This window comes from Anomaloglossus baeobatrachus, chromosome 10, assembly GCF_048569485.1.
Source record: "Anomaloglossus baeobatrachus isolate aAnoBae1 chromosome 10, aAnoBae1.hap1, whole genome shotgun sequence".
Taxonomy (NCBI): Eukaryota; Metazoa; Chordata; class Amphibia; order Anura; family Aromobatidae; genus Anomaloglossus; species Anomaloglossus baeobatrachus.
In genome coordinates this window covers 213053461-213074703 of record NC_134362.1, presented here as the reverse complement: position 1 = coordinate 213074703, position 21243 = coordinate 213053461, and the positions used below count along the sequence as shown (strand labels likewise).

Below are 21243 nucleotides of genomic sequence, written 5' to 3'. Positions count from 1 at the left end.
TACATCTCCTCCTCATCTCTATCACCTACCCGTCCTCTCCACAGTGCTGCACCCCCCTACATCTCCTCTTCATCTCTATCACCTACCCATCCTCTCCACAGTGCTGCACCCCCTACATCTCCTCCTCATCCATCTATCACCTACCCGTCTCTCCACAGTGCTGCACCGCCCTACATCTCCTCCTCATCTCTATCACCTACCCGTCCTCTCCACAGTGCTGCACCCCCCTACATCTCCTCCTCATCTCTATCACCTACCCGTCCTCTCCACAGTGCTGCACCGCCCTACATCTCCTCCTCATCTCTATCACCTACCCGTCTCTCCACAGTGCTGCACCGCCCTACATCTCCTCCTCATCTCTATCACCTACCCGTCCTCTCCACAGTGCTGCACCCCCTACATCTCCTCCTCATCTCTATCACCTACCCGTCCTCTCCACAGTGCTGCACCCCCTACATCTCCTCCTCATCTCTATCACCTACCCATCCTCTCCACAGTGCTGCACCCACTACATCTCCTCCTATCCGTTCTGTTCTGGTATTGATCTAGGACAGTCGTCTTTCAGAACTTCTCCTGTGCTGCACCAGTTCTCTGGTATACACTACCCCATGGGATTGGAGTTTGTGGTGATTAGCTGTTTTGTAGTTTTTGCTCTGTGATGTTTGATATCTTTTTCACTTGTATGGTCAGGATTGTACAGCGCTGCGGTATATGTTGGTGATGTGTGCATTTATATATTGGAGTGGCTTATTCTGAGGCTTTTCCATGGTAATTATGTGTTTTCCAGGGTTTCCACAAACTCTCTGCTGTTCTCTAAATAACACATCTCTGGTTCCCATGAGCTTCAGTCTGCGGGTCCCGGGAGATGGCAGCGGAGACCCCAGCATCACCAGTCACACTCGCATCCTAGAAGACAAGGCCGCACCATGGAGGAGACGGCAGCACGGAGGCCGGACACCCCAGGAATTCACCATCACTCCCTGTACAGGAACCATCCGCTCACAGGGCCTCCTGAACATAGAGGTAAGGGCAGAGCGCATGGCCCCACGTCCCTCTGATCTGGCCGCCGTTCCCGATGCTCGGCTCTCGCAGGCCGGTGACATACAGACCGGGCAATGTAAGGTCAGAGCGCGTGGCCCCACGTCCCTCTGATCTGGCCGCCGTTCCCAATGCTCGGCTCTCGCAGGCTGGTGACATAAAGACCGGGCAATGTAAGGTCAGAGCGCGTGGCCCCACATCCCTCTGACCTGGCCGCCGTTCCCGATGCTCGGCTCTCGCAGGCCGGTGACATACAGACCAGGCAATGTAAGGGCAGAGCGCGTGGCCCCACGTCCCTCTGATCTGGCCACCGTTCCCGATGCTCGGCTCTCGCAGGCCGGTGACATACAGACCGGGCAATGTAAGGGCAGAGCGCGTGGCCCCACGTCCCTCTGATCTGGCCGCCGTTCCCGATGCTCGGCTCTCGCAGGCCGGTGACATACAGACCGGGCAATGTAAGGGCAGAGCGCGTGGCCCCATGTCCCTCTGATCCGGCCGCCATTCCCGATGCTCGGCTCTCGCAGGCCGGTGACATAAAGACCGGGCAATGTAAGGGCAGAGCGCGTGGCCCCACGTCCCTCTGATCTGGCCGCCGTTCCCGATGCTCGGCTCTCGCAGGCCGGTGACATACAGACCAGGCAATGTGCCGGGTTATATCTCAGTCTGTGGCATGTAGTAAATGCTCAGATGGGTCCATGTTGTCCATCCGTGCACAGCCTCCTGTAAATGTGAGGAATGTTCTGATCCCTCCCGTGTGCAGGGCTAGCGCACCATCTTCTCACGTGGACGGAGCAGCGGCCGTGCTCGCTACTGGCAGCTGCTTATCTCCCCACTTGTTCAGTCTCGCACCTCCCTAACATGTCTGTGGATATGTAATGTAATTGGCGCTTCCTCCAGGAGGGGACCCCATGGCTGTAATATAGGGGCTCACTGTGCCTGGGCTCCTGGCTCTGATGATGTGAGTCCACGTCCTGTAATAATGGATGTGTGCGGAGCTGGCGGCCGAGCACCGGGGGGCTGCGGTGGAGCGTGGCTCTGACGAGGATTCGTGCAGACAGCTGCTGCCCTTCTACCCATCCGTTCCCCGCTTGCCCGTGTCATTACTTGCATTATGTGTCCCATCAGTCATGCCCCAGCCCCCGGCTCAGCGCTCTCCATGATCCTGACTCTCTGACAGGTACGCACCACTATCTGACAAGAAAACCGATGTAGGACTGGTGTAACGACAGGTATTAGTACTACGCTATGGGTAAATGATTTCCAGAATCCCCCCCCTCCCTATCTCTGGGGTACGGTGGTCAGCAGATCTAGGGGATGAAATTACATAAAGAAGGATTTGTTATATGGCTGATATCCAGCACATCCAGGTAGACGGCGCTTCATGGCCTCACTGGCCGCACTCCTCCTGTCCTCACCGCTCTGGCATCATCTCCAGGTGCTTCATGGCCTCACTGGCCGCACTCCTCCTGTCCTCACCTCTCTGGCATCATCTCCAGGTGGTTCATGGCCTCTCTGGCCGCACTCCTCCTGTCCTCACCGCTCTGGCATCATCTCCCGGTGCTTCATGGCCTCACTGGCCGTCACTGCCTCCTATCCTCACCGCTCTGGCATCATCTCCGGGTGCTTCATGGCCTTACTGGCCGTCACTGCCTCCTTTCCTCACCGCTCTGGCATCATCTCCGGGTGCTTCATGGCCTCACTGGCCGTCACTGCCTCCTTTCCTCACCGCTCTGGCATCATCTCCGGGTGCTTCATGGCCTCACTGGCCGTCACTGCCTCCTGTCCTCACCGCTCTGGTATCATCTCCGGGGGCTTCATGGCCTCACTGGCCGCACTCCTCCTGTCCTCACCGCTCTGGCATCATCTCCGGGTGCTTCATGGCCTCACTGGCCGCACTCCTCCTGTCCTCACCGCTCTGGTATCATCTCCGGGTGCTTCATGGCCTCACTGGCCGCACTCCTCCTGTCCTCACCGCTCTGGTATCATCTCCGGGTGCTTCATGGCCTCACTGGCCGTCACTGCCTCCTGTCCTCACCGCTCTGGTATCATCTCCGGGGGCTTCATGGCCTCACTGGCCGTCACTCCTCCTGTCCTCACCGCTCTGGCATCATCTCCAGGTGCTTCATGGCCTCACTGGCCGTCACTCCTCCTGTTCTCACCGCTCTGGTATCATCTCCGGGTGCTTCATGGCCTCACTGGCCGTCACTCCTCCTGTCCTCACCGCTCTGGTATCATCTCCGGGTGCTTCATGGCCTCACTGGCCGCACTCCTCCTGTCCTCACCGCTCTGGCATCATCTCCGGGTGCTTCATGGCCTCACTGGCCGTCACTCCTCCTGTTCTCACCGCTCTGGTATCATCTCCGGGTGCTTCATGGCCTCACTGGCCGCACTCCTCCTGTCCTCACCGCTCTGGTATCATCTCCGGGTGCTTCATGGCCTCACTGGCCGCACTCCTCCTGTCCTCACCGCTCTGGCATCATCTCCGGGTGCTTCATGGCCTCACTGGCCGCACTCCTCCTGTCCTCACCGCTTTGGTATCATCTCCGGGTGCTTCATGGCCTCACTGGCCGTCACTGCCTCCTGTCCTCACCGCTCTGGCATCATCTCCGGGTGCTTCATGGCCTCACAGGCCATCACTCCTCCTGTCCTCACCGCTCTGGCATCATCTCCGGGTGCTTCATGGCCTTACTGGCCGTCACTGCCTCCTTTCCTCACCGCTCTGGCATCATCTCCGGGTGCTTCATGGCCTCACTGGCCGTCACTGCCTCCTTTCCTCACCGCTCTGGCATCATCTCCGGGTGCTTCATGGCCTCACTGGCCGCACTCCTCCTGTCCTCACCGCTCTGGCATCATCTCCGGGTGCTTCATGGCCTCACTGGCCGTCACTGCCTCCTGTCCTCACCGCTCTGGTATCATCTCCGGGGGCTTCATGGCCTCACTGGCCGTCACTGCCTCCTGTCCTCACCGCTCTGGTATCATCTCCGGGTGCTTCATGGCCTCACTGGCCGTCACTGCCTCCTGTCCTCACCGCTCTGGTATCATCTCCGGGGGCTTCATGGCCTCTCTGGCCGTCCCTGCCTCCTGCCCTCACCGCTCTGGTATCATCTCCGGGTGCTTCATGGCCTCACTGGCCGTCACTGCCTCCTGTCCTCACCGCACTGGCATCATCTCTGGGGACGTCATGGCCTCTTTGGCTGTCACTGCCTCCTGTCCTCACCGCTCTGGTATCATCTCCGGGTGCTTCATGGCCTCACTGGCCGTCACTGCCTCCTGTCCTCACCGCTCTGGTATCATCTCCGGGGACGTCATGGCCTCTTTGGCTGTCACTGCCTCCTGTCCTCACCGCTCTGGTATCATCTCCGGGTGCTTCATGGCCTTTCTGGCCGTCACTGCCTCCTGTCCTCACCGCTCTGGTATCATCTCCGGGTGCTTCATGGCCTCACTGGCCGTCACTGCCTCCTGTCCTCACCGCTCTGGTATCATCTCTGGGTGCTTCATGGCCTCTCTGGCCGTCACTCCTCCTGTCCTCACCGCCCTGGCATCATCTCCGGGGGCGTCATGGCCTCTCTGGCCGTCACTCCTCCTGTCCTCACCGCTCTGGCATCATCTCCGGGAACGTCATGGCCTCTTTGGCTGTCACTGCCTCCTGTCCTCACCGCTCAGGCATCATCTCCGGGGACGTCATGGCCTCTTTGGCTGTCACTGCCTCCTGTCCTCACCGCTCTGGTATCATCTCCGGGTGCTTCATGGCCTCTCTGGCCGTCACTGCCTCCTGTCCTCATTGTTCTGGCTTTATATTCATAGGTGACGCTGTGCTCCAACACCTTGAAGAAGTACGAGCTGGCCCTGGTGGTGGACGTGGCCGGGATTGGAGAGGAGGTCTTGGCTTTACCAGTAACGGCCAGGTAATTTGGGCCTTGTGCCCCCTGTGTAATGATGATGTGGCGCTGGTGCTGATGCTGTCTTGTGACCCAGGTGCCTGGTGCCGCCACTGTTTGTGGAGAACGTTGCCGTTACATATAACCGGTGCTTCCTGCGGTTCCCATATGAGCGGAGCGTGACCGTGCACAATCCCAGCAGCCTCCGGGGGTGTTATGTCTTCCTGCCGCAGGTACGGCATCGCCCATTCTACAATTCATTTACTTGTTAGGGGGAAGCAGAAGTGTCTGAGCGGCCGCTCTCTGCCATCTTTTTTTAAGGAGTCTGATTCTTCCTCTGGTGTCTGGTATGACAGCCCACAGCCACGCGGGATCGTGGACGCACACAGCAGCGTGGACATCCCCATAGTGATGAGAGCCCAGAGGACCGGGGAGCTGAGCACGAAGGCGTACACTGCAGTGTATGGGAGCCCGCAGCCCCCACTGGTAAAGCTGCCCACCTCTATTACAGGGAATCCCATATTCTCCTTCCCATGGACCCCACCTGCAATACGTGTCTTTATATTGTGGCTGACTTGTGTGCTGTACTTATTACTGCTGTCTGTGGTCTGACTGACCACCCATCCTGCCCGCCCGTCCCAACCGTCCATCCTGCACGCCAATCCCGGCCGCCCATCCTGCTCGCCCATCCTGCTCACCCATCCCGGCCACCCGCACCCACTGCCCATGCCGGCCGCCCGGCCCTACTGCCCATCCCTGTCACCCGTTCCGACTTGCCCGTCCCGACTTGCCCATTCCGACTTGCCCATTCCAATCGCCCATCCTGATTGCCCGTCCCAACCGCCCATCCCAACCATACTCCAAATTCCCCTGCAGATTGGATGCATCATACAGATGTTTTCTTTCCCCATCACCTCCTGGATGGTCTGTGTCTCGGCGTCTTTTGGACGCTGACCTCGATCTCGCGCACCGCTGATAATGATTTTGCCCCTTGAGCTCAGTTACTGGAAACTACTCCGGACGTTCACCATTATTCTGCAGCTGCCGGATGCAGGCAAAATGGGACAGAAAAAGGATCTCTGCTGCTGAAAAGCGTCACACAGAGGAAAGCCGGGGCAAGGTGTGACAACACAAGACGTTTCTGGAAAACTTCAGAGCCGCCATCGTACTGTGGACACATTGGTGGCTGATACATGGCACAGATGGTTTGGGCAGATAAAGGCAGAATGCGGAAGATTCTGCCAAATTCACCAGATGAAGAAAACCTCTGCTAAATCCCAAATTACAGAGCAGCACATGGGGACCTCGAGGTGCAGGATCCTCCACAGGTGGCAGATGTGCAGAAACCTACAGATCGGCTCCTGACCACAAGCAGGAACCAGAGAAGTGACCCCAAGAGATGTGAAGACCGTCGTCTACACCGATGAGCGCCGAACAACAATGGATGGTCCAGGTGGATGGTTGGTGGCTGGATGGAGTAGTGGATGGTTGGTGGGTGGATGGAGTGTTGGATGGTTGGTGGGTGGATGGAGTAGTGGATGGAGTGGTGGATGGTTGGTGGGTGAATGGAGTAGTGGATGGTTGGTGGGTGGATGGAGTAATGGATGGTTTGTGGGTAGATGCAGTAGTGGATGGAGTGGTGGATGGTTGATGGGTGGACGGAGTGGTGGATGGTTGGTGGGTGGATGGAGTGGTGGATGGTTGGTGGGTGGATGGAGTAGTGGATGGTTTGTGGGTAGATGCAGTAGTGGATGGTTGATGGGTGGATGGAGTAGTGGATGGTTGATGGGTGGATGGAGTAGTGGATGGTTGATGGGTGGATGGAGTAGTGGATGGTTGGTGGGTAGATGCACTAGTGGATGATTGATGGGTGGATGCAGTAGTGGATGGTTGGTGGGTGGATGGAGTAGTGGATGGTTGGTGGGTGGATGGAGTAGTGGATGGTTGGTGGGTGGATGGAGTAGTGGATGGTTGGTGGGTGGATGGAGTAGTGGATGGTTGGTGGGTGGATGGAGTAGTGGATGGTTGGTGGGTGGATGGAGTAGTGGATGATTGATGGGTGGATGGAGTAGTGGATGGTTGGTGGGTAGATGCAGTAGTGGATGATTGATGGGTGGATGCAGTAGTGGATGGTTGGTGGGTGGATGCAGTAGTGGATGGAGTAGTGGATGGTTGGTGGGTGGATGGAGTGGTGGATGGTTGGTGGGTGGATGGAGTAGTGGATGGTTGGTGGGTGGATGGAGTAGTGGATGGTTGGTGGGTGGATGGAGTAGTGTATGATTGGTGGGTGGATGGAGTGGTGGATGGTTGGTGGGTGGATGGAGTGGTGGATGGTTGGTGGGTGGATGGAGTAGTGGATGGTTGGTGGGTGCATGGAGTAGTGGATGGTTGGTGGGTGGATGGAGTAGTGGATGGTTGGTGGGTGAATGGTTGGTGGGTGGATGGAGTAGTGGATGGTTGGTGAGTGGATGGAGTAGTGGATGATTGATGGGTGGATGCAGTAGTGGATGGTTGGTGGGTGGATGGAGTAGTGGATGGTTGGTGGGTGGATGGAGTAGTGGATGGTGGGTGGATGGAGTAGTGGATGGTTGGTGGGTGGATGGAGTAGTGGATGGTTGGTGGGTGGATGGAGTAGTGGATGGTTGGTGGGTGGATGGAGTAGTGGATGGTTGGTGGGTGGATGGAGTAGTGGATGGTTGGTGGGTGGATGGAGTAGTGGATGGTTGGTGGGTGGATGGAGTAGTGGATGGTTGGTGGGTGGATGGTTGGTGGGTGGATGGAGTAGTGGATGGTTGGTGAGTAGATGGAGTAGTGGATGATTGATGGGTGGATGCAGTAGTGGATGGTTGGTGGGTGGATGGAGTAGTGGATGGTTGGTGGGTGGATGGAGTAGTGGATGGTTGGTGGGTGGATGGAGTAGTGGATGGTTGGTGGGTGGATGGAGTAGTGGATGGTTGGTGGGTGGATGGAGTAGTGGATGGTTGGTGGGTGGATGGAGTTGTGGGTGGATGGAGTAGTGGATGGTTGGTGGGTGGATGGAGTAGTGGATGGTTGGTGGGTGGATGGAGTGGTGGACGGCCACTATACCCCAACAGAGCTACAACATCAGCAAGAAGGTGGTGGAGTCATATACTTTGCCGGAATCATGGGCAGAGAACTGGTGGCCCCTTCATGGTCCCTGAAGGTGTGAAAATGTCCTAGGCCAAGCAGAGTTTCTCACTGACCACTTTCTGTCGGTGCCGTCTGTAGATAAATCCTTTTCATGCTGACACTGAAAACCTCAGAGTCACCGGCTGCTCTGGGCAGAAAATTAGCGAAGCTCCCGGTGCGGCCACTGGCCTCCCCTGATCTCAGCCCTATTGAGAACCTTTGGAGAATCCTCCAGCAGTAGATCTATGAGGGTGGGAGGCCGATCTCATCCAAACTGCAGCTCTGGAGGCCGATCTCATCCAAACTGTAGCTCTGGAGGCCGATCTCTTTCAAACTGTAGCTCTGGAGGCCGATCTCTTCCAAACTGCAGCTCTGGAGGCCGATCTCATCCAAACTGCAGCTCTGGAGGCCGATCTCATCCAAACTGCAGCTCTGGAGGCCGATCTCATCCAAACTGCAGCTCTGGAGGCCGATCTCATCCAAACTGCAGCTCTGGAGGCCGATCTCATCCAAACTGTAGCTCTGGAGGCCGATCTCTTTCAAACTGTAGCTCTGGAGGCCGATCTCATCCAAACTGCAGCTCTGGAGGCCGATCTCATCCAAACTGCAGCTCTGGAGGCCGATCTCATCCAAACTGCAGCTCTGGAGGCCGATCTCATCCAAAGTGCAGCTCTGAAGGCCGATCTCATCCAAAGTGCAGCTCTGAAGGCCGATCTCATCCAAAGTGCAGCTCTGGAGGCCGATCTCATCCAAAGTGCAGCTCTGGAGGCCGATCTCATCCAAAGTGCAGCTCTGGAGGCCGATCTCATCCAAAGTGCAGCTCTGGAGGCCGATCTCATCCAAAGTGCAGCTCTGGAGGCCGATCTCATCCAAAGTGCAGCTCTGGAGGCCGATCTCATCCAAAGTGCAGCTCTGGAGGGCGGGGCGATGTAGCCGACCAGAGAGGACGCATGGGAAGAGAGCTCCTATAATCCTGATCTTATCCTGGCCATTTACACCCGGTTACCTGATCCATTTACTCACTGACCTGCTGCTGTGACAGGAGACACCATCTGGAGGCTGCAGATTCCCACTGGAGCTATTCTCTGACTCTTGCACGGCGTTGCTGGATCTCCTGAGGCTGGAGAGTGTGGAGCAGCAGCCATCTTCCCTACAGCCTGCATTTCCACAGTGAGCAGCAGAGCATGACTCCGGAGAGCAGTGAGGAGCGACAGATTTATGGCCAGAGGTGAAGACCCGGGGCCCGGCGGCTGTGTAGGAGACTTTAACCCATAGAGTGCTGGAGGGTCTGGAGTGTGTGCCTTGAAAAACGGGCCCTGCAGATTTTTCCTGACACATGAAAACAAATAAGTGACACATATTGAAGTCCCCACGCTGCGCAGGCCTGCATCATCCTGATAAATACACCCTGAGTGCTGTGCTGCCCTGGGACTCCCTTCATTCTTATTATCCACCATATAAGTGTCTGTTTTCCGGCTCTCTGGACGTGGTGAGGAAGTGGAGACAGACATATTACTAAATATACATTATGAAGGCACAGATTCAGACGCACGGGGGCACGATAAGAGAGGGGTGCAGAATCAGCAAATCCCCAGTGTATCAATATGAGTCCCCCTAAACAAAGTGGAGCTATTGACAAACTTAAGGAGTTCGCAAGGGGTGGTCAGGCAGATGCCCCTAAAGCCAAGAGAAATGCCACCCCAAAAGGTCAGGCACTATTGGATGACGGGTCAGAGGATCAAGATGATTGAACCCTGAGGCAGGTGTATGAACAGCTTCTACAAGCAATTTCTACAAGCAACAGCTCCCTCACAGGGAAAATTGAGCAGGTACATTCAGAGGTGGGCCTCCTGCGTCAGGACATGCAATCCCTGAGGGCCCGAACAGCAGAAGTCGAGACACGAGTGTCTGAACTGGAGGATCAAACTGTAACACTCAAAACAAAAATGACCACAATGGCCGAATCAGCAAATGCATGGTGCCAGAAAGCCCGACGATCTGGAGAACCGCATGCGTCGAAACAATATACGAATCATAGGACTGCCAGAGCGCTCGGAAGGTCAGCATCCGGAACAATTCCTGGAGGAGTGGCTGAAATGTAATCTCGGAGATGAGTTCTCCTCGACATTTGCGGTGGAGAGGGCGCACAGAGTTCCAACAAGGCCTCCTATTCCAGGCGCGCCACCACGTCCCTTTTTAGCAAGGATGCTCAACTACAGAGATGGAGACACAGCACTCCGTCTGGCCCGACAGAAGAGCCCACTCAAGTTCAATAATGCTGCCCTCTCGATCGTTCCGGACTTTTCGGTAGACCTCCAGAAACAGAGGGCCCACTTCATGGAGGTGAAGAAGAAATTAAGGGAGCGGAACATCATCTACTCTATGCTGTACCCTGCCCGGCTCCGCATAGTGCATGAAGGGTCGCCTCTGTTTTTTACTACACCTGCTGAGGCTGAGGACTGGCTACAGGTACACCCGAAACCTAAGGGGCAGAAGCCATGAGATTACTTTCCTAAGTTACATTTTCTGTGCCCCCTGGCGACCCTCTTCTTCCATGGTTGCTTGAAGCCCCCTTTGGAGACAGATGGGACTTCCCCGTGCCTCGAGTGATAGAGGAATTGGCCAGGAATTGGTTCTTGTGAAATGGGAGCCCTATCTTGTGCACCCTTATACCACCTATACCAGGACACTGTATTCAGTGGTGGTATCCCCATTGATGTTTGAAATGTTTTACAGGACTTATCGGAAAGGTCCTGAAGTTCGATATTGGTTCTATATGTTTACAACTGCAATTGCATTAACTTTATTTCTTTGCAGGGACAGGCTTATTACTGTTGGAGGGTTAACCACACTTAATTGCAGGGCAGAAAGCGTCTTATACCTGGGATCCTGGTTCTATAAAAAGATCTATGTGATATGGGGTCAGAGCTGATATTTATGACCTGGAATGTCAGAGGCCTTAAATCGCCCAAAAAACGTATTAAGGTATTCTCCCAAATTAAGCAAGTCAAGGCCCAACTGGTGGTACTGGTAGAGACTCACCTCACACGGGACACAGCCAGACTAGTAAACAAACCGTGGGTACAATGGTCGGCACATGCGTTCCACACCAGCTACTCCAGGGGTGTCTCTCTATTGGTCCATAGACATATCCGTTGGGAAGTGAAGGTGGTGAGGTGTGACCCGGAGGGGCGATTTGTGTTTATATATGAGTCTATAAACTCTAGACATTATGTGCTATTATGTATTTACAACCGCCCGCCAGCTCGCATCTCCATTCTTAAACAAGCAATGAGCTTTGCCCTCAATTATCCAGATGCGTATGTGTTATGTATGGGGGATTTTAATCTTGTGATGAATGAAGAGCAGGACAGGTTTCGGATGGATGGAGGGGGACAACATTCGGCCACATACTTGACTGATTTGCAGCAATGCGCGGAGGGAGGTGGGTGGATTGACCTTTGGCGACTCCGGCATCCTAACACCCGAGAATATACATGTCATTCTTCTACTAGACGCACGCTGTCCCGACTAGATTATATTTTTGGGTCGAGCAATATCGCAACCTGGGTGGAGGACGTGGTACACGGGGTCAGGGGCATATCAGATCACAGCCCAGTGATTCTTACTACGAAGACTAACCAAGGTGTTGGTAAACCCTTTTGGAGGTTAAACCCCTTTTGGCTGAAACTAATAGATCAAAGTGATAGAACTCTGACCCAAATAGAGGATTTCCTGGAAGCCCACCCTAAACCCTGGAATATTAACTTGGTGTGGGACACTCTTAAAGCCTACCTTAGAGGGTGTTTGTCTTCAACCATAACATATCTTAAAAGAGTGACTAAAACTGAGGATGATATAGTAGAGGGGAGACTTAGGGACTTAGAGGCAATATATATATCGGCCCCAACCGATGGAAATAGGGCGGCCTGGATGCATTCATATAGGTTATATATGCAGCACTCTGAGACCAAGTCCAAACGCAAATTGTTCTTTACCCAATCATATTTTGAGCTTGGAAATCAATCCAGTAAATTATTGGCATATATGGTTAGGCAACACAACACTTCAAATACAATATTGGGTGTAGGGAGGATGGATGGCTCAATAGCTACATCCCCTGAGGATATTTTAGAGTGCTTTTGTGAATACTATAAAACCCTATACACTTCTAGAAATCCTCATGGAGTTCTGAGTTGCGTGACATGTTTGTCAGATTTGGAGTTTCCCGCTTTGAGTGAATCACAACGGGAGTCTCTGGAGGCGGACATCACACTGGATCTCGCTATGCTGCCATCTCGGATATGGCTAGGGGGAAATCTCCGGGTCCAGATGGGCTTCCCATAGAATTCTATAGTAAATATTGTGACGTATCGGCCCCGATTCTTTTAGAGGTTTTCTCACATTTTTCAGCCGGCGACTCTCTACCTGCCTCCTTGTACGAAGCACATATAGTCGTGCTGAGGAAGGAGGGTAAAGACCCACTAGACTGCGGTTCATACCGTCCTATATCCCTAGTTAACGTGGATTACAAGATCTTTACCAAAATACTGGCGTCCAGGCTTAATTCAGTCATATTGCGTATAGTTCACCCTGATCAAACTGGATTTATGCCGGGAAAAACACCTCTATAAATATAAGACGGGTCCAGTCCATAGTGCAATATAGCACACTGGTCCAGGAGAACGAGTGGGCCTTGGCCTCGCTGGACGCGGCCAAGGCATTTGACTCAGTAGAATGGCCATTTTTATTTGCCTGCCTCCAGAGATTCGCTTATGGGCCTAAATTCAGTAATTGGATTCATATGTTGTATAGGTCCCCGACAGCCAGGATACTAGTCAATGGTGCTATGTCTACACCCTTCGCATTGAACCGGGTCACAAGACAGGGATGCCCTCAGTCTCCAGCATTGTTTGCACTAGTTATTGAAGCTTTGGCAATTAGAATCCGCTCTCATCCACAGATCACTGGATCACTATAGCCGACCGCACAGATCAAATAGGATTGTATGCGGATGACATGGTTGTCTTCTTAGATCGAGTGCAAGAGACTCTACCGGTGGTTATAGACACTATAGATACATTTGGGGAGTTTTCGGGACTACGCATCAACTGGGATAAGTCGGCTTTGATGCCATTAATGCATGGGTCTGGAATTTCAATGGAGGGTAGGTCAACTTTGCAAGTGGTAACTAGCTTTAAATACCTGGGAATACACATACAGAAAGACCATACACTAGACCTGCAGACGAGTATAACACCACTTCTGGAGCACGTTACACTTAAATATAACTTGTGGAGCAAGCTACCCCTGTCAGTGGTTGGCAGAATAAATTTAATCAAAATATTACTTCCAAAGCTTAGCTACACACTACAACATAGTGCAGTATCAGTACCCAAATCCTTCTTCTCAATGTTGAACTCGCTTACTACATCTTTCATATGGGGGAAATCCAGACCCAAACTTCGGTTATCCATTTTACAGAGATCCAGAAGACTGGGAGGGATGGCTTTACCGGAGTTCTTCCTCTACTACCTCGCGGGACAGCTTAGGGCACTAGAGACTTGGATGCCTGGATGTCAGCTGCCAAACTCTGAGAGTCACTTGGCACACGCGGCTGGGACTGATTGTTTAGTGGGTTTTCTGGAATCAGAAGGACTGAGAACACCACGGCAATTACCCCTCCTCAGGTTGGCAAGATTAGTCTGGCGACAAGCCAAGAGGGTGGTACACTTCGAAGGGGTGGTGGCGGAACTCCCATTACGGGGGAATAGCCACTTCCATACTCTGAGAGATCCCCCCTCGGCGCAATTCTGGGCCACTCACAGCGTCACTGTATTAGGTGATCTTTTTGTCCCGGGAACCACAACCTTCAAGTCCTTTGACCAAGTCCAGATTGAATATAATGTCCCAAGATCACAGTTTTTTAGATACCTGCAGATTCGCACAGCGATTCAATCCCACAAACAGAACATTGGAGTGAGGAGATTGATATCATCACTTCCTATGATAGGTATTCTAAAATCACAAGGACCTCGAGGCCTCATCTCAGCTATATATACTTACTTGTTGTCGGTGGGGGTGGAGTCGGACCCCTTGACAGCCCAGGATAGATGGAAATCTCTAATTCCCTCTCTACAGGGAGAGGAATGGGAAGAGATATTGGAATCTCCGACTGTGGTATCCCCTTCGGTTAATAATAAGTTGATTCAATGCTACATTGTCCACCAGGCATACCTTACTCCAACTCGATTATTTAGTATGGGCCGTTCTCGTACATCGGAGTGCCCGAGGTGTCATCTCTCAGGGGCAAATTTCATACATATGATCTGGAGCTGTCCCAATATATCTTCGTACTGGTGGGGAGGGACATCTCTGCGGACATCGATTGTGTGGATTCCTGTTTTGTGTGACCCTTTGATATGCCTGTTTGGGGGGTGGAGGAAGAGTCCTGGGATCATTACATGGCAATATTCCTCAGAGAGGCATTGTTTCTGGCCAGGAAATTAATAGCTCTGAGGTGGATGGGAGATTCGGATCCAACTGTGCGGTCCTGGGTTACACTAGTCAATGCAACCATAGTCTATGAGCGGGTGGTATATTATAATAGGGGGTGCCCGGGAAAATGTAACAAAATCTGGGGTTTGTGGAATTCTTCTCCAGACACACTTGCGGAGGTTTGAGGGAGATTATGCGGATAACGGTGGTTCCCGCTAGATGTTGGGATATGAAACACTGTCCAATGGTATATTGAGCTATAATAATGCAATGTGGCTGTTGTTGTTCTTTCTTCCTTTTTCTATTCCTCTTTCTATCTTGTTTTCAAAATATGGTCATGCTGATAGTTAGAGCTGTTCTTATGCTCAATATAAAATGAGATATATATGCAAATGATAAGAAGTATGGATAATAACATTGTTCTATGTTAAGTGCTAAAGATATTATGGACTTTATATGACTGTTTATTGTTATATTTAAATATTACTATCTATATACGGAGCTATATTTATATGGCAAATGTCAGTTGTACCATGTTTGAAATTGTTAATAAAACGAAGTTAAAAAACAAAAAGTGCAGCTCTGGAGGCCGATCTCATCCAAACTGCAGCTCTGGAGGCCGATCTCATCCAAACTGCAGCTCTGGAGGCCAATCTCATCCAAACTGCAGCTCTGGAGGGCGATCTCATCCAAACTACAGCTCTGGAGGCCGATCTCATCCAAACTGCAGCTCTGGAGGCCGATCTCATCCAAACTACAGCTCTGGAGGCCGATCTCATCCAAACTGCAGCTCTGGAGGCCGATCTCATCCAAACTGCAGCTCTGGAGGCCGATCTCATCCAAACTGCAGCTCTGGAGGCCGATCTCATCCAAACTGCAGCTCTGGAGGGCGATCTCATCCAAACTACAGCTCTGGAGGCCGATCTCATCCAAACTGCAGCTCTGGAGGCCGATCTCATCCAAACTGCAGCTCTGAAGGGTGATCTCATCCAAACTGCAGCTCTGGAGGCCGATCTCATCCAAACTGCAGCTCTGGAGGCCGATCTCATCCAAACTGCAGCTCTGGAGGCCGATCTCATCCAAACTGCAGCTCTGGAGGCTGATCTCATCCAAACTGCAGCTCTGGAGGCCGATCTCATCCAAACTGCAGCTCTGGAGGGCGATCTCATCCAAACTACAGCTCTGGAGGCCGATCTCATCCAAACTGCAGCTCTGGAGGCCGATCTCATCCAAACTGCAGCTCTGGAGGGCGATCTCATCCAAACTACAGCTCTGGAGGCCGATCTCATCCAAACTGCAGCTCTGGAGGCCGATCTCATCCAAACTACAGCTCTGGAGGCCGATCTCATCCAAACTGCAGCTCTGGAGGCCGATCTCATCCAAACTGCAGCTCTGGAGGCCGATCTCATCCAAACTGCAGCTCTGGAGGGCGATCTCATCCAAACTACAGCTCTGGAGGCCGATCTCATCCAAACTGCAGCTCTGGAGGCCGATCTCATCCAAACTGCAGCTCTGAAGGGTGATCTCATCCAAACTGCAGCTCTGGAGGCCGATCTCATCCAAACTGCAGCTCTGGAGGCCGATCTCATCCAAACTGCAGCTCTGGAGGCCGATCTCATCCAAACTGCAGCTCTGGAGGGCGATCTCATCCAAACTACAGCTCTGGAGGCCGATCTCATCCAAACTGCAGCTCTGGAGGCCGATCTCATCCAAACTACAGCTCTGGAGGCCGATCTCATCCAAACTGCAGCTCTGGAGGCCGATCTCATCCAAACTGCAGCTCTGAAGGGTGATCTCATCCAAACTGCAGCTCTGGAGGCCGATCTCATCCAAACTGCAGCTCTGGAGGCCGATCTCATCCAAAGTGCAGCTCTGGAGGCCGATCTCATCCAAACTGCAGCTCTGGAGGCCGATCTCATCCAAAGTGCAGCTCTGGAGGCCGATCTCATCCAAACTGCAGCTCTGAAGGGTGATCTCATCCAAACTGCAGCTCTGGAGGCCGATCTCATCCAAACTGCAGCTCTGGAGGCCGATCTCATCCAAACTGCAGCTCTGGAGGCCGATCTCATCCAAACTGCAGCTCTGAAGGCCGATCTCATCCAAACTGCAGCTCTGGAGGCCGATCTCATCCAAACTACAGCTCTGGAGCCCGATCTCATCCAAACTGCAGCTCTGGAGGCCGATCTCATACAAACTGCAGCTCTGGAGGCCGATCTCATCCAAACTGCAGCTCTGAAGGCCGATCTCATCCAAACTGCAGCTCTGGAGGCCGATCTCATCCAAACTACAGCTCTGGAGCCCGATCTCATCCAAACTGCAGCTCTGGAGGCCGATCTCATCCAAACTGCAGCTCTGGAGGCCAATCTCATCCAAACTGCAGCTCTGGAGGCCGATCTCATCCAAACTGCAGCTCTGGAGGCCGATCTCATCCAAACTGCAGCTCTGGAGGCCGATCTCATCCAAACTGCAGCTCTGGAGGCCAATCTCATCCAAACTGCAGCTCTGGAGGCCAATCTCATCCAAACTGCAGCTCTGGAGGCGACTGACATCCTGCAAAGAAAATCAAGTCGAAACTCTCCAAAACTCCAAAAGTGAATGTTTGGAGGACTGTGCCGGTGACAGACTGATGTTGCCTGTAACGTGGCCGGTGATGACGGTTTTGATGTCAGTAGATGTCGCCTCATGATGCACAAATCCACAATTCACCATTTTCACTTCTTTCTAATCAATGAAGGATTTGGAAAGCTTCTTGTCGGCACTGGAGGCCCGCCATTACTATCCCCGTGATGAGCACTCAGCAAGATGGGGTGGAAGCTCTGATGATCACACAGCACTGGACACATCGGAGAGTGACACAAGTGTCCCAAGTGGCGTTTTCCAGCCAGTTTCACCTCTCTGGCTGCTATAGCCCAGGAGTTTCAAGCTCTGCTTAGAATATGGGTCGCATGTAGTAATGTCCCCATCCTGTAGTAATGTGTCTTGACCCGGTCACCATCCTGTAGTAATGTGCCCATCCTTGTCCCCATCCTGTAGTAATGTGCCCATCCTGGTCCCCATCCAGTAGTAATGTGCCCCTTCTTGTCCCCATCCTGTAGTAATGTGCCCCTTCTTGTCCCCATCCTGTAGTAATGTGCCCATCCTTGTCCCCATCCTGTAGTAATGTGCCCATCCTTGTCCCCATCCGGTAGTAATGTGCCCATCCTTGTCTCCATCCTGTAATAATATTCTCATCCTGGTCCCCATCCAGTAGTAATGTGCCCCTTCTTGTCCCCATCCTGTAGTAATGTGCCCATCCTTGTCTCCATCCTGTAGTAATGTGCCCATCCTTGTCCCCACCCTGTAGTAATGTGCCCATCCTTGTCCCCATCCTGTAGTAATGTGCCCATCCTTGTCCCCACCCTGTAGTAATGTGCCCATCCTGTAGTAATGTGCCCATCCTTGTCCCCATCCTGTAGTAATGTGGCCATCCTTGTCTCCACCCTGTAGTAATGTGGCCATCCTTGTCCCCATCCTGTAGTAATGTGCCCATCCTTGTCCCCATCCTGTAGTAATGTGGCCATCCTTGTCCCCACCCTGTAGTAATGTGCCCATCCTGTAGTAATGTGCCCATCCTTGTCCACATCCTGTAGTAATGTGGCCATCCTTGTCCCCACCCTGTAGTAATGTGCCCATCCTGTAGTAATGTGCCCATCCTTGTCCCCATCCTGTAGTAATGTGCTCATCCTTGTCCCCATCCTGTAGTAATGTGGCCATCCTTGTCTCCACCCTGTAGTAATGTGCCCATCCTTGTCCCCATACTGTAGTAATGTACCCATCCTTGTCCCCATCCTGTAGTAATGTGCTCATCCTTGTCCCCATCCTGTAGTAATGTGCTCATCCTTGTCCCCATCCTGTAGTAATGTGCTCATCCTTGTCCCCATCCTGTAGTAATGTGCTCATCCTTGTCCCCATCCTGTAGTAATGTGGCCATCCTTGTCTCCACCCTGTAGTAATGTGCCCATCCTTGCCTACGTTTTTTGCTCGCAGGCACGCAGATCTCTTGACAATCGGAGCCACTGCCATCATTGCTTTATTTCAGATGAATATATTGCTGGTCCCACGGAGAGAAGATCTCTGCACAACTATTCCAATGGGAGCCGCTGGCCAATCAGAGGCCAGCAGCTGACCTCATACACTCTGATTGGCCAGCAGTTGCCAGTGGTATAGCTGTACAGAGAGCTTCTCTGCTCGGTGCCAGCAATACAGTCATCTGCAGTAAAGTGCTGATGGCGGTGGCCCCCTGCATTAGGCCACAAGAAGCAGCCTGAGGGGCCACATGCGGCTTGCAGGCTGTGTGATGAGACCCCTGCTATAGCCTCTTCTTTTATTGATACTGGGGTGTTTGTCTTTCACAGGACGTTACTCTGCTGTGCACTGGCGAGGGGCCGGTCGTCCATGTGGACCCTAGTGAGGTGGATTTTGGGGATATCACAGTTCTCACAGAAGTCTTCAGAACAGTTAGTCTATGTAACCAGTCTCAGATCTCCGCTCCCTTCCAAGCCAGTATGGTAAGTGCAAAGATCCCTGCGGCCGGTCAGTGACCACCTGACATTATGTATCTCGGTCACTTGTGTTTACACCTCTGATGCATTCAGTGTACAAGGATGCGAGGATCACCTTGGCGCCCCCGTACTGCGCCTCATTCACCTTGTCGTTGCCCCTGTCCTGCTCCTCTGTCTCCTCTCCGCCCCTATTCTGCTTTTGGGTCACCTCCGTTCTTCACCTCTGTCAACCCCCATCCTTCTCCTCTGTCCGCCTCCGTCCTTCTCCTCTGTCCTGCCCGGTTCTTCGCCTCTGTCCGCCCCCATCTTTCGGCTTTGTATCCTCGTCGCCCCCGTCCTTTGCCTCTGTTGTTGCCCCTGTCCTGCACCTCTGTCTCTGTCGTTACCTCTGTCCCCTCATCGCCCCCGTTCTTCGCTTTTGTCGTTGCCCCATTCTGCGCCTCTGTCTTTTCTTTGCCCCCATCCTTGCCTTTGTCGTTGCCCCTGTCCTGCTCCTCTGTCTCCTCTCCGCCCCTATTCTGCTTTTCGGTCACCTCCGTTCTTCACCTCTGTCGCCCCCGTCCTGCTTTTCGGTTGTCCCCGTCTTTCGCCTCTGTCGCACTTGTCCTGCTCCTCTGTCTCCTTGTCACCCTCGTCCTTTGCCTCTGCCACCCCCGTCCTGCTCCTCTGTCTCCTTGTTGCCCCCGTCTTGCTTTTCGGTCACCCCTGTCAGCCGGTTACCTCTGACTTGGCAGGGGTGTTTCCTGGATTGTGACCTGAGCCCTTTCGCTGTTGCTCTTCTTCACAGATGCGGAAACGCTCGCTGTGGCGGGTCGAGCCGAGCTGTGGGGAGGTTCCTCCAGAAGGTGAGGTCCAGCTGACACTGGTGGCCTGTCTGGATGATACCGTGGCCTTCAGAGACACCGTTCAGCTACTGATTACAGACAGCAGCACCTACCTGATCCCAGTGCGTGCTGCGGGCACCGGGACCACCATAGTCACTGACCGGCCATTTGCCCCAGTGCTGAATCTTGGGTCCCATTTCAGGTACATGACCTGGTAACGAGGGACGTATGTATAACGTCTGTATGTGTAACGTCTGTATAACGTCTGTATGGCTCTGTACGTCAGTCTGCCTTTGTCTCCCACATTTCGTCTCCACGTCATTGACTCTCAGCAGGACCCAGTGATAACTTTCTATCCCCAGTGTTTGGGGGGTCTGAGCTTTACCCCGAGCAGCCGTTATGTGGTGGATGTGGGAACTGTGAGATCATGTAATGGTGCCTGGACGTGCTAGAACTAGACGCCGCCCTCTTCTCCTGCCGCCAGGTTGTGCGCGGCTGTGTGATCCACAGTCCTCAGTGTCTGCGGCACCGTTCTCCTCACACGCTGTGCCCACAATCAGCAGAAGTCCCCTGCACCTCTGCGTTGTCCGTGCGCGCACATGAACATGGTGCATGGGTCCTGCCGGCTCTGACAGGATGGGGTGATAGTGTCTGGTGTCAGTGGAAAGTTTGTGGAGCAGTGCGTTTGTGGTGGGGGTCCGGCTCTGATGACCCTGTGAGGAGCGGCGCAGGGTCACTTTCCTACTTTCACTGCCTGTTCTTTTGTTCGGGGGGTTTCAGTGACATCGGACCCTTTGTGTTTGATCAAAGCCTTAGTGGATGGAAACATAATGCCAGTATTAGATGCCACTTAACCTGACACTCCCCGGCCCGGGCGCCTCTGCGGGCCAGGAATGAGTCTGGCTGGCACGGCCGTGGTTAACTGTCCCTGGGACATGTCGGAGCAGGTCTCTGACTGCTGCTCATTGTCATCGCCTTTGTCCTGCGCCCCACGGAGTATAATGGGCGGCCATGGAAGAGAACACCAGCGTAACTTCATCTGAGCCCCGGCCGTAACTCAAGAAGCTGCCGAGAGCGTAACCCTAGAGCTGCGTGACCCTGCCCGCGTCTCTGCAACAGCGAGCAGACGATGGCCAAACCCCGGAGCGTGACCCTGTCCGCGTCCCTGCAACAGCGAGCAGACGATGGCCTAACCCCGGAGCGTGACCCTGCCCGCGTCTCTGCAACAGCGAGCAGACGATGGCCAAACCCCGGAGCGTGACCCTGCCCGCGTCCCTGCAACAGCGAGCAGACGATGGCCAAACCCCGGAGCGT

At 53.4% G+C, this 21243-nt stretch overlaps 1 protein-coding gene across 1 annotated transcript in view; it reads left to right on the top strand.

Annotated features, from left to right (window-relative positions):
* The window catches only part of HYDIN (HYDIN axonemal central pair apparatus protein), a 211862-nt gene that overhangs the window by 52469 nt on the left and 138150 nt on the right, over window positions 1–21243 (top strand). Inside the window, exons 14-19 of the mRNA XM_075325454.1 lie at window positions 788–1023; window positions 4843–4943; window positions 5014–5149; window positions 5238–5402; window positions 18959–19111; window positions 19893–20131. Of these exons, the coding sequence (XP_075181569.1) occupies window positions 788–1023; window positions 4843–4943; window positions 5014–5149; window positions 5238–5402; window positions 18959–19111; window positions 19893–20131 (1030 nt within the window). The remainder of the gene's footprint in view (window positions 1–787; window positions 1024–4842; window positions 4944–5013; window positions 5150–5237; window positions 5403–18958; window positions 19112–19892; window positions 20132–21243) is intronic.